Source organism: Pyrgilauda ruficollis, unplaced genomic scaffold (genome assembly GCF_017590135.1).
Source record: "Pyrgilauda ruficollis isolate IOZ18807 unplaced genomic scaffold, ASM1759013v1 scaffold72, whole genome shotgun sequence".
In the NCBI taxonomy this organism is placed as follows: Eukaryota; Metazoa; Chordata; class Aves; order Passeriformes; family Passeridae; genus Pyrgilauda; species Pyrgilauda ruficollis.
Window position 1 is genome coordinate 921,050 of NW_024529044.1, and position 12,738 is coordinate 933,787.

At 48.2% G+C, this 12,738-nt stretch overlaps 1 protein-coding gene across 1 annotated transcript in view; it reads left to right on the forward strand.

Moving 5' to 3' along the window:
• The window catches only part of SLC39A11 (solute carrier family 39 member 11), a 70,768-nt gene that overhangs the window by 15,751 nt on the left and 42,279 nt on the right, over positions 1 to 12,738 (forward strand). The window contains exon 5 of the mRNA XM_041485841.1: positions 3,152 to 3,299. Within this exon, the coding sequence (XP_041341775.1) occupies positions 3,152 to 3,299 (148 nt within the window). The remainder of the gene's footprint in view (positions 1 to 3,151; positions 3,300 to 12,738) is intronic.

Sequence of the window (12,738 nt, forward strand, 5' to 3'; positions counted from 1 at the left end):
GAGGTTTTATGCCTTTCCCTTTGCTGCCCTGAGCCACCCTCCCCTCCTGCTGCTGTCCCTGCTCTGTTATCTCTGTGTGTCATCGCTCACTGAGTGTGAAACTGGAGCCTCTGGGCCCCACCTGACCCAGGATTTTTATTCTCCCTTATCTCTGTGCCTGCTCCTGGACAAGTAGGGGATATTATTTTTATTCTTTCCTTTTTTTAAAGAAAGCAGTGAAATGGATTCTGTTTCTCTTTGCCATTGTGGTGCTTTCTCCATCAGCTTTGCAGGCCTTTTCCAGGGCATTTTCCCTGCTAAAATCTTGCACAGCAGGAGCAGCATCTGTGACCTTCCTAGGCAAGCAGCACCTCCAGCTTTGGCACTGAGTGTTCTGATCACCCTCAGTCCATGAGGATTTCTTTATCAATTCACTCTCCTCCCTTGGCCTGGAGGAGAAGAGCAGATTATTTCTCTGAGGTGTCAGTCTCAAATTCTTTTTAAAATTGGCTTCAGATCAATTAAAATCTTGGGCAGGGGGATGTGATCCCAAATCCTTGATTTACCTAAAAGGATTTTTTTTTTAAAGTCTAAAAGAATACCTATTTTTGTATCAAAAAGGATCCCTTTTTTCAGGGGGATGTGTTCCCAAATCCTTGCTTTCCCTAAAAGGATACGTTTTTTTAAAAATCTAAAAGAATACCCATTTTGTATCAAAAAGGATCCCTTTTTTTCCCATATAAAGGATCCCCTTTTCCCATATAAAGGACACCTTTTTTCCCATGTAAAGGATCCCTTTTTTTCCCATATAAAGGACACCCCTTTTCCTACACAAAGGATATTTTCCCCCTCATTTGCTTCTCCACCCAGGCTCAGGCCAATCCCACCTTCCCTCCACGAGCAGAGGAGTGCAGTGGGAGCTCCCACATCCCAGAATAGTTTTTCCTCCAAGTTCTTCCTGTCCAAATCTCTCCCTGCATCTTGCTTTCTGCAATAATCAACCCCCGTGGTTATTTCAGCTGACGCTAATTACTGCCACGAACTAATTAATGCCGGTTGCCTTTCCTCTCCTCTCTGCAATGTTTTGAACCCACTGACACATTCCAATTAAGGGCCTCCTGCAGGCTCGGGGCTGGCGTGACTCAGAGCAGCCTCAGCTGGCATCACTCGTGTGCTCTCCTGAAGGTCACCAATATTGTCACAAATTGTCCCTGCCGGCAGGGAGGCCACCTGACCTTCCCAAATCCACCTGGGATTGCCTCCATCTCCGTGCAGCTTTGGGGGTTTGGTGTTTTTGGGGGTGCTGCTCCTTTGCAGAGGTGAAAATGTGTTTGGTTTTAGCAGGACAGCGAGGATGGAAAGAGGCTTTGGGCAAGGCATGGAGGGACAGCACACAGGGAATGGCTCCAGAGAGCAGGGACTTACATTTGCCTCCCCCAGCCAGGTCTCATAAGCTATTGGAGCTCTATAACACACCCAACACAGCTCAGCTACCTTTGGAGGCAGAAAAATCAGCAGGATGGCTTCTGTGGCAGTGTTGGAAACAAAAAGGTTTAATAAAAGGCAAAATAACACTGAAAAACCCATCCAGGTGCAAGAGGTCTTTGCTCCTGGTAAAACACCTCACAAAAGCCATTAGTTTCTTTGTTCACTTCTTTTCTAGTAAATTGCTCAGATTTCTGTCCAATTTGCCATCCTTAAGTTTGAGGTGAAGTCCCCCAGGTCTGTGAGATGCCTTTTTCACCTGAAATCGATGAGAGAAACTGCTGGGCTTCTTTCCTTTTTAGGGGGACAAAGGATAGTTTGGTCATCCCATTAACAGGGAGCACATTCCTACAAGGCAGGGATGGGATGTTGGGAGAAATCCTTCCCTGTGAGCATGGGCTGGGCTGGGATTCCCAGATTTGCTGTGGCTGCTCCATGCCTGGCAGTGTCCCAGGTCAGGCTGGATGGGGTTTGGGACACCCTGGGACAGTAGGAGGTGACCCTGCCATGGCAGGGATGGGATGGGATTAAAGGTCATTCCCACCCAAACCATTCCAGGATTCCATGACTTGACTCCCTCACCCTGCAGCAGGATGAGCCCCTGAGCTCCCATTCCCAGTCCCCTCATTCCTTATCCAAACAAAATTCCCCTTTTCCTCTCCTGGCTCTCAGGACTTGGCTCTCTCTGGACTCTCAGCATCCAGGCTTTGCTGGAAATCTCCTCCTTCCCTGCTGGCTCTCCCGGTCCTGAGGGATTGGATCCCCCCTCCTCAGGCTGCCCTGCTGGGTCAGTGGAGGTGAGAGCTCCCAGCTGAACTGCAGATATGTCATTAGTATTAACAGCCCCGCTCAGACTCGTTATGCAAATTAGGGGAGAGGAGCCAATTGAGTTATTCATCTTTAACCTTTGTTTTGGGTTTGTGTGACCCCCCAGTGAGGCTCCTGCTGCTGCTCTGGCTCAGGGTGCTGGTTTCTTCTGTTGCCTCAACCCCAGAGCTGCACCCGGCTCCTGGGGGTGATCCCAGCTGATCCCACCTGCACATCCCTCCCTGGAAGTGATCCCACCTGCACATCCCTCCCTGGAGGTGATCCTACCTGCACATCCCTCCCTGTGGATGCTCCTGGGGGTGCATTCCCAACCTTGCAGGGAGGAGAGGACTCAGGGTGACACCAGGTCACAAGTCACAGCCAGGGACATGTTCCCTTCTCCCAGCTGTGCTCCTGTGCCTCTAATCCCGAGGTTCCTCCTGCTTCTGTAGCTCCAGGTGGGTTTGAGGAACCTGAGAACATCCAGAAACACCCACCTGGATGGATGCCTTTTGATCAGGAGCTGCAGTGACAGGAAATAGGGAATACAGAGGGCAGGGTTGGATGGGAAATGGGGCAGGAATCCTTCCTGTGGTGGTGGGAAGTGGCTGGGATGGGATTCCAGGGGAGCTGTGGCTGCCCCATCCCTGGGAGTGCCCCAGGCCAGGCTGGACAGGGCTTGGAGAAAGGTGTCCCTGCCGTGGCAGGGGTGGCACTGGATGGAATTTAAGGTCCCTTTGCAGCCCGAGTGCCACAGCTCGGTGTAGAAGCTGCTGTGAAACATCCCCATCAATCCCAATCCATCCCAAAGCCCTGGGCACCAGAGGATGGGGCTGGGGGCAGCTCTGGGATGTGCTGACCTGTCTGTGTTGCCTTGCAGGGGTTCCCTGGCCCTTCCCACGCCGCCCTGGCCCTGGGCTGTGAGCAGCGAGCCCTGAAGGAGAAGCAGGAGCAGGCCCCAGGCTGGGATTTCGGGAGCAGCAGCAGCGAGCTGGCCATCAGGATAGGTAGAGCTGGGCTGCAGCCAGGCAAGCATCCTGTCATATACCACCCCCAGAGGGCACAGAGCCCCTGCTGCCCTGGCACCGGGGCTGCCAGCCCAGTTCCCAGGGTTTGCCCATTCTCCTCTCCTCTCCTCTCCTCTCCTCTCCTCTCCTCTCCTCTCCTCTCCGCTCCTCTCCTCTCCTCCCAAAGCCACTTGCACTGTCTGGGCCATGAATTATTTATTGATCAGGAGCTCTCTGCTGTGCTGGAGCAGTGAAACCCTGGGGTTATTTCCAGTTCTGTCCCCTGGGGCTCCCCCAGTCCCAGCTGTCCCCCCTCATTCCGGGGTGAACCCAGTCACAGCTCTTTCCTCCTTAAACAGATTTTAAGGAAGGAATTTTGGGTGCCTCTTTGGGCTTCCTCAGCCCCCAGGGTATGTCTGGGGTGGGTGGTGGGGACAGGTCCCCTGAGACAGCACAAGTGGCTCTTCCTCCACTCAACAGCTCTCCAGGAGACAAAGCAAATGCAATTTAGCAAATTAATTTTATTTTTCCTCTGATTATTTGCTCGGATTTGTGGTTTAAAACATCACGAGTGCAACTGGGAGCAGATTGATTTGAAGGAATGGTCCTTCCCTTTGCAAGGAGTAGCACTGCTCCCCTCTTAAATCAGCATTTCATTTAACCACATTGCTTAATTACACGTTTCCTAAAACGCTGCAAATCCTCAGGATTTGAAGCAGCAGCCTGGCTTTTTCCAGAGGGATGGGAGGATTTTTTCTGCTCCATGCAATGAGCTTTGCATCCTCTGAGTCCTTCGGAGGCAGCTGCAGGGGGGTTGATGTTTTTGTCAGGTGGAAACTTCCCAACCCAGGCACAGTTTAATTTTATTCTTGAAGGGAAAGCAGAAGTGCTCAGCCCTGCAGTTCCCAGCAGCTCGAGCTGCTGAGGTTTTTATGTTTTCATCTCCTTTTAGTTGCAGACAATAACAGTGCAAATGGTTTTGGGAATAGAAAATTTCCATTAGGCTTTGTTGTTTTTTTCCCTCTCTCTGGGGAAATGGTATTAAGGACCTCCAATACATTAATTCTTTTATTGTCTTTTCCTTTTTTCCCCCTTTCTTTCTAGTGAAATAAACTCGGTATTTTCACAAAATATCCGCAGCCTTCCAAGAAAGCTGCTTTCCCCAGGGCTGGGTAGTGCCTGCCTGGCCCTGGGGAAGCTCTGGGAACATAATGGGTGTTTTCAAAGTCTAATGGGTACTAAGTGGAATATTTCAGGCTTAATCACTGTTGAATCATTGACCCTTCCTTCATATTTACATCTTTTTAAATCGCTAAAGCTGTGAAAACAAAGGAAAATCCCAAAGCAGCAGCTGCCTTGTTCTGCCTGGGGAGGGATGGGGGTGAGAGCAGGGAGCTGGGGTGGGAAATGTGGGAGCCTGCCTCTCTGCAGAGCCCTGCTGGGGGGCTGGGGATGCATTTTTAGCCTGCATTTGGGGTGTGCTTTGAGGCTTTGGGGTGCCTTTGGGGTGGTTTTGAGGCTTCAGGGTGTCCTTTGAGGCTTTGGGGTGCACTCACACTCCGAGCTGTCACCAAGCCAGGAGGTTTCCTTCACACCTAGGAGAGCGAGGTGGAGGGAAGGTGGGAGTTACATCTGTCCCTCATCTGCTCTGGGGAGAGAAAAAAGCCTCATTTTGCCTTTTTTCCCCTCAGTCAGCAGCACTTTGGGGCAGCCCAGGCTGGTGGAAGGTGTCCCCTGGCAGGGATGGAATGGGATGAGCTTTGAGCTTCCCCCAATCCAAACCATTCCGTGGCTGCTCTTCCCCCTCATCCCAAATCCTTTGGGTTTCCATCACCTGCTTTTGCTGGGGCTCTGCTCCAGCCCCTCTCCAGCTTGTCCTGAATAGAATTAAATTACTGGATGTCAGAGGAAAATTTTTGAAATCAATCAAGGCCAGAAATGTATGCTATTGTCATGGAGGCCAAAGTGTGAAAACACAAATGAGTTACAGGGTTGCCAACTTTCTTGATGCATCTCTAGTATCTCAGGTGAATTTTTAGTTTTCCTGTAAGCTTCAGCTCCTAAATCCATTTGGGATGGAATCATAAATTTAATGGAAAGTGAAGTAAAATTTCAGCCCTTCATCCCAAATCCTTTGGGTTTCCATCACCTGGGTTTGCTGGGCTCTGCTCCAGCCCCTCTCCAGCCTGTCCTGAGCTGCTAAAAGCTGCCTGTGCCTGTGGCTGCCTGGAGTAAGGTGTGTGTATCCCTGGCAAATGCAGAATGGGTGGGTTTGCCCTGAATTGCACTGAGAACTCTGTCTAGACTGGTTGATGAGTGGGATAATCAGCAGGCTTTAATTACTCCAAGGGAGAGAGAATCCAACCTTGTCTCTGATAGCTCTGGGTAGGCAAGGGCTGTCATTTGTGTTTCTGTGCTGGGGATGGGAGCTCAGCTGGTGGAGCCCTTCGGGATGCAAGGAGTGCCCTGGCTGGGCTGTGCCCCCCTGCCCTGCTCCTAAACCCCCTGGGCAGCCCAGGGCTGGGGCCAGCCCCTCCTGCTGCCTTTTCCAGGTGCTCAGTGCAGAGGAAATGGCCAGGGCAGGGTCAGTGCAGGGCTGGAGGCCAGGCCTGACCCTGCTGTGTTCTGGGGCAGTTCCCAGAAAGGATTTCCAGGCAGCAGAGCACCTGGAAACCCGAGCTGTGACTCAGGACAGCTGGCTGTGGAACAGCTGATGCCTCCTGCTGCTGATTCAGATCCCAGTCCTGGAGCTGAGTGGGAGATGCTGCTCCCAGCAGCCTCCCCTGGAGCATCCCCCCACAGCTGGGAGAGCTCTGGGGCACAGCAGGGTGGGTGCAGAGCTGGGGAAAATCCCAAATGTCCCTTTGGTGCCCAGGCAGGAGCTCCAGGGAGGGAAGGGCAGCAGAAATTTCTCATCTCCAAAGAAATGGCTGAGGAAGCAGCAGGAGAAGCAGCAGCAGCATCTCTGCTGCTCATCATCCAGCCCAGAGCCAGGGATGTGAGTCTGGCTCCTGGAGAGAGATTTTACAGGAGCCTGGAGTGACAGGACAGGGAGGAACAGCTTCAGACTGACAGGGAGTGGGCTGGGATTGATGTTTGGGGGAAATCCGTCCCTGGGAGGACAAAATCCATCCCCGGGAGGGAGAAATCTGTCCCTGGGAGGACAAAATCCATCCCTGGGAGGGAGAAATCTGTCCCTCGGAGGGGGAAATCTGTCCCAGCTTCAGACTGACAGGGAGTGGGCTGGGATTGATGTTTGGGGGAAATCTATCCCTGGGAGGGCAAAATCCTTCCATGGGAGGGGGAAATCTGTCCCTGGGAGGGCAAAATTCATCCCTGTGATGTTGGGGAGGGGCTGGGGCGGAATTCCCAGAGAAGCTGTGGCTGCCCCATCCCCAGAAGTGTCCAAGGCCAGTTTGCAGCACTCTGGGCCAGTGGAAGGTGTTGATCCCTGGATCATCTTTAATTTCCCTTCCCTGCTCCCTGGGGCCTGTGGTGCCTCTGGTTGCAGCAGGGTAGAGTCACTGCTGGCATTGAGGGCAGCCAGGCTCTGCTGGAATGACTCAGTTGGCTTTTGCTGGGCAGTGATTTAGGAGCTGGTGCCCTGGCATCCCTGCCTGGCTGCTCAGGAGCAGATCCAGATGGATTTCATGGCTGTAAAAAGCACCCTGTGTGCAGCAGCGTCTGTAAGAAATGAAATTTTGTTAAACTCATTACTTAAACGAGCTGGGAGCTCTGGGGGAGCTGCACAGACACCTCATTACATAGAAATTGTATTTTTTCCCCTCAAATTGGAGCTGCTGTATCACATCTGAGGCCCAGGTGGGGATTTGGCTGGAGCTGGGGACAGCCCTGCTGTGGTGCCAGGACCTGCTGGCCCCTTGCAGCAGCATCACCCCTTCCTAAGCTCATTCTTGCCATTTTTTCCTTATTTTTCCCCTCCAAAGGAAGTTTCCATGCACCAGGGCTGCCCCAGGGACTGCACAGGAGAGGAAGCAGAAGCTGCTCATGTAGAATCTCCTTTTCTCTGTGCACTGAAGTGAGCTGGGAGGAACTGGGGAGATAAAAACCCCTGGGAACCAACACAGAGAGAGAGCACCACCTGAATTTTGGCTTGGCACTGATGCTTGAGGCAGCACATCAGTGGGGCTTGTCCTTAGAGCCAAAAAATTCCAATTTTTCCCTGTTTGTTCTGAGAAAGAAGGGAAACCCTGAGGGGAAGCCCAGCAATGCCCAGCTCTCTCACAGGAGCAGCCTGTGGATTTTCTCCTCCTTCCCTCCCTCCCTGAGCAGGAGCAGAGGCTGTGAGGGAGAAATGATGGATCCAAACCCTGGGGATTGATCGGGGTCATTCAGCCAGAGCCTCCTGTGTGCATCCAAAAGGTTCATTAAGCTTATATAACATGAAACTCCTGCCTAAAATGGAGTTAAAAAGGGGCTGTTGCCCAGGTTTTAACCATCCCAGCTCTGTCTGGGATAACTCTGACAGGTTCACATTATAGGCTTAAATACAAATGAAGAAAAACAGAGGTTAGGTTAGAAAAAATACCTTCACCTGCAAAATCAATGCTGCTACTCTGCAAATCACTTATTTTTGCTACTAAGCCAAAGGAATAGCACATCCTACGAGCAATGAAAACTCATTTTCCAGACTTAATATGCAAAAAAACAAATAGAGATTCCTCATGTTGCAAAATTAATCATGATTTGTTGAGATTTTTTTTTGCTCCAGATAATTATGACTTTTAATTACAGTAAGGTTTCATTTGCATATATCCCAATCTTAGCAAGCTAAGAACAGTTCAGATACATTGCAAAAAGACATGGCTAAGACATGGTTGCTCCTTCCACCAGTTATCAAATGATCACCCACTGTTATCAAGATTTCATTTCCTGGCTGCACCTCAGAGTCTGTTGAATTCTGCACCTGGATGAAATAAATTCCTTTACCTTGTTCATAAGTTTAGGTAGTAGTTTATAATTGAACAGAAAAGTCTGCAGTGTGCACTTAGAAGAATTAATTATTAAATTAAAAGTGAAAATAATTTAAGTATAATTTCTTAATTAGATAATTTAACCAAACTGCTGCTTGCCCAAGCCATCAGTCCAGGGGAGGGCTCAGAGGCAGCCTGGGTGATAAATGCCTGTGGCATGGCTGTATTGGAATTTAGAATGGGGCTGTATTGATTAAAACCCACCCCAATGCCCCTTTCTGAAGCATTTTTGACCATCCCTGGCAGCCTGAGTTCCTGCCTGGCTTTTATAACCCGGGCTAAATGGGGATTTATGGACCCAGAGCTCCAGAAAAAGAAATGAAATGTGGGAAATTCAGCAGAATTCCTGCAGAGGTGATGAAATGCCTGCTTCACTCAGGGTCTGTGCTCCCCTCATTCCAGTCCCTGCCCTGCTCCTGGCATCAATTTCTGACTGAATTTGGAAAAGCCACCTTGATTGACTTGTAGAGGACCCAGCTCTGCAGTGAGTGAAGCACCCAGAGCAGGCTTCTCTGGGTAGAAAACTGTTGGGTTTTGGGGTTTTTTCTTTATTTTTGTTGAGGTTGGCAGTGAAGGTGTTTGAGATGATAGTTTGTGTTTGGATTTAGGTATTTATTATTTTTTATAACATATATATACACACATATATAAAAATGTATATATATGTGTGTACACACATATACAAAACTCACTGCTATAAAACCATAACATTAGTTATATATATATATTAGTTATATATAACATTATATATATTAGTTATGTATATATATTAGTTATGTATAACATTTGTTATATTTATATACATACACACATATGTATATATAAAATATGTATGTATATATGTGAATATGTGTTTATATATACATATATGTGTATATATAGATATATATAAAATATATATGTATCTGTAACTAATGTTATAGTTTTATAGCAGTAAGTTTTGTAGTTTTTTATTAATAAGGCATAAAAGGATTCATTACTTTTTTGTTATAAGGTTTTTCAAGGTTAAATTTTCTAATTGAGAAATGATGGTTAAATTATTTTCACTTTTAATTTAATAATTCATTCTTCAAAGTCCGCAGTGCAGAGTTTACTGTTCAATTATAAACTACTACCTAAACTTATGAAGAAGAAGGTAAAGAAGAATAACTTGTTTCTGCCTTAAAATCTCTATTTTACTTCATATTTATGACTGTATTCTAAACCCCTAAACTTCAAGTTTTTCACCCTGTGATATTACACATTTCCAACTAATTACACACTCGTAATTCTGGTGTTATTCATCAATTTTGGAAGCTTGAAATTCGGATTTCCAGCTCCTGATCCCTCAGGAGATGCCAGCCTTGCAGTGGGAGCCCTGGCTCTGGGTGAGCTGTGTGTGGAGCAGCCAATCTTTAATTTCAGATGGTGAAATCCGTGATGAGCTGGGGAGGCCCCACGCTCTGGGAGCTGCAGGGAGGTTTTTTTGTGGAGCCTTTTCCCAAATGGATCCTCAGTTATCAAATGATCACCCACTGTTATCAAGGAGGTTTCATTTCCTGGCTGCACCTCACAGGCTGTTGAATTCTGCACCTGGATGAAATAAACTCCTCAGAAACTCCTCTCCATGCCCAGCAGCTCTGGGGGCTCCTAGATGTGAAGTATTTTAAGTAGAAATTAATATAAATTATATTTATATTAATATAGAAATAGAATATATTCATATAAATTATAATGCTCTAAACAGATACAAAATTCAAAGGTGAACTTACTCAATATTAACTTTCCTAATTTACTTTTTCCTCTGTTCCTGTTTCCTAGGAAATAGAACAGAGCATAACCAAGTTTATTTTCTAGACAGTCTCTCTAACCAGTTTATTACCTAGATCAAAATGTCAGAGCTCCTGAAGAATAGAGCATTTCTAGCTGACATCAGTGGCAGTTATTTTACATTTAAAAATCTGTTCTAAAGGCAAATGTGACCTATGATATCTGGAGAATAGCTGACTTGGAGCTCACTTTTCTTCCTTGTCTGAGTGGGGGAAGTTTCAGTCTGCTGCAGAGCAAGAAGCTCTGAGAAAACCCTGAAATTCCAAGGTTTGTTAAACCAAACCAACCATTGGTTTGCTGAGTTTTGGAGTGGAGCTTGCTTTGGCTCCCTTCAGCCAGCTCAGGAATTCATTTCTTTTCTGGAGCTGGGAGGGGAAGGGAATGATTTGGAGTCACCCTGAGGAGGGTTTGGAGGACAGGAATGAGAAGGAGGGGTTGGAAATGATTTGGAATCACCCTAAGGAAGGTTTGGAGAACAGGAATGAGAAGCAGGGGCTGGGAAGGGTGGGAGCCCAGCAGCCCTGCTCTGAGCCACAAGAAAGGGTTCTTGCCCAGATGATTCCAGCTAAACAGCACTGTGAGGATGGTGGAGGTGTGAAAGAGCACTGCCCCTGCAGAGGGGCTGTGGGCGCAGGGTGTGAGGTGGGAAATGGGCTGCCAGGGGCTGGGAGTGACCCCAAAATGGATCTGAGGGGCGCTGGAGTGACCCTGAGCCCCCGGGGTGTGTGGAGCAGTTGGGCCATGTCCTGGAGACAGAAATATATAAAAATACAGTCATGTGTGCCTGGTCCTGTCCCCTGTGCAGGTGTCCTGTTCCCTTCCCTGCAGTGCCACCCCAAGGGGTTTATTTAGGTCCAAAAAAGCCTGAGCTGCTTTGGGATTTTGACTCCTCTCCCTGTGCCTGCTGCTGTTTGGGTGCTGGGACCACCCTGGCTCTGCTTCTGCTTCCTCAGCTCTGAGCACCCCAAACCTCCCCAGCCTTGGGGTGCACAGAGGGGTCTGGGGGCACCTGGGGCTGTGTTTTATTCCCTAAAAGCACCTGGGGTCTTGGCAGGCTGCACAAAGGGCTCCTGAGCTGCTGGGGGTGGCAGCCCTGGGCTCTTTGTGGAGCTGGGAAAACGGATGAATTTCCCTCTGCCCTGGAAAATGGATACATTCCCATCTTGGCTGGGATTTGGGGTGAGGTCTCCCAGCTGGTTTTGCTCTCACACACCAGTTTAACTCCAGTTTGAACCAGAGCTGGGCACCAGTGACTGGGGAGCTGCTGGGGCAGAGCTCATCCTCCTGGAGCTGGATCCTTCTTCCTCCTGCAGGAATAGGGATCCTTTTCTCTCCTGCAGGATTTGGGATCTTTTTTCCTTCCTGAAGCTGGGATCCTTTTTCCGTCTGCAGGATCTGGGATCCTTTTTCCATCTGAAGAAGCTGGAATTATTTTTCCTCCTGCAGGATCTGGGATCATTTTTCCTCTCTGGAACTGGGATCCTTTTTTCTCCTGCAGGAGCTGGGATCCCTTTTCCATCTGAAGAAGCTGGAATACTTTTTCCTCCTGCAGGATCTGGCGTCCTTTTTCCTCCCTGGAACTGGAATCCTGTTCCTCCTGCAGGATCTGGGATCCTTTTTCCCCCCTGGAACTGGAATCCTGTTCCTCCTGCAGGATCTGGGATCCTTTCCCTCCTGCAGGAGCAGGTTTCCTCTCCCTGAGTGGCTGCTCTGGTGTGATCTGTGCTGTGATTTCCTTCCCGTCTGATTTCCATTTCCACACATTTATTTTCCTGGCAGCTCTGGGTGTCCTGAGCACGTTGTTCATGCCCAGGCCTCCCTTTTATGGCCCAGCCCGTGGTATATGGCACAGGATGATGGAATATGCCTTTGCCCTAAAAATCAATGTTTTAGTTCCTCCCCCACCCACCAGGAAGCTCTCCCAGATACAAGTATTGATTGTTGAGCTAAAAGCCATGTTTAGATCATAATTGCCCTTTAAATCAGCGGGTTTGGGGGGTTTGCACCATAATTGTTCTTTAATTCAGTGGGGGTGGGGGGGTTAGAGTCTAATTGTTCTTTAATTCAGTGGGGCTCATGGATTTGTGCTTAATTGCTCTTTAAATCAGTGGGGCTGGGGGTTTTTCATTCTAATTATTCTTTAATTCAGGGGGGTTGGGGGGTTTTCACTAAAATTCCTCTTTAATTCAATGGAGCTAGGTAAAATTCCTCTTTAATTCAATGGTGCTGGGGGGTTCTATTTTGATTTTTTAAATTTTTGATTTTTCCTTTATTTTTATTTTCCGGTTATTTTTCCTTTTATTTTTCCTGTTATTTTTATTTTACTTTTTTAAATTTTACTTTTATTTTTACTTTTATTTTTACTTTTATTTTTACTTTTATTTTTACTTTTACATTTATTTTGAATTTGATTTTCCAAGCCCTGCCGCTTTCTCATCTGTATTGTTGTCAGCTTCAAGCAAAGCTGTTTATCTCTGAACCTCTGTTATCTGCAAGGCCCAGAGCTGAGCAGATCCTGCCCATCTGGGGCTCCTCCAGAGCACAGAGCTCACCCCGACTTCACCCTCCTGGGTGATGCTCAACGATAAAACCCAAGCCCAGGGGCCTCTGGAGAGGGGAGCAAAGCTGGGATTTCTTCCCTTCAAAGCCTGGGCTGG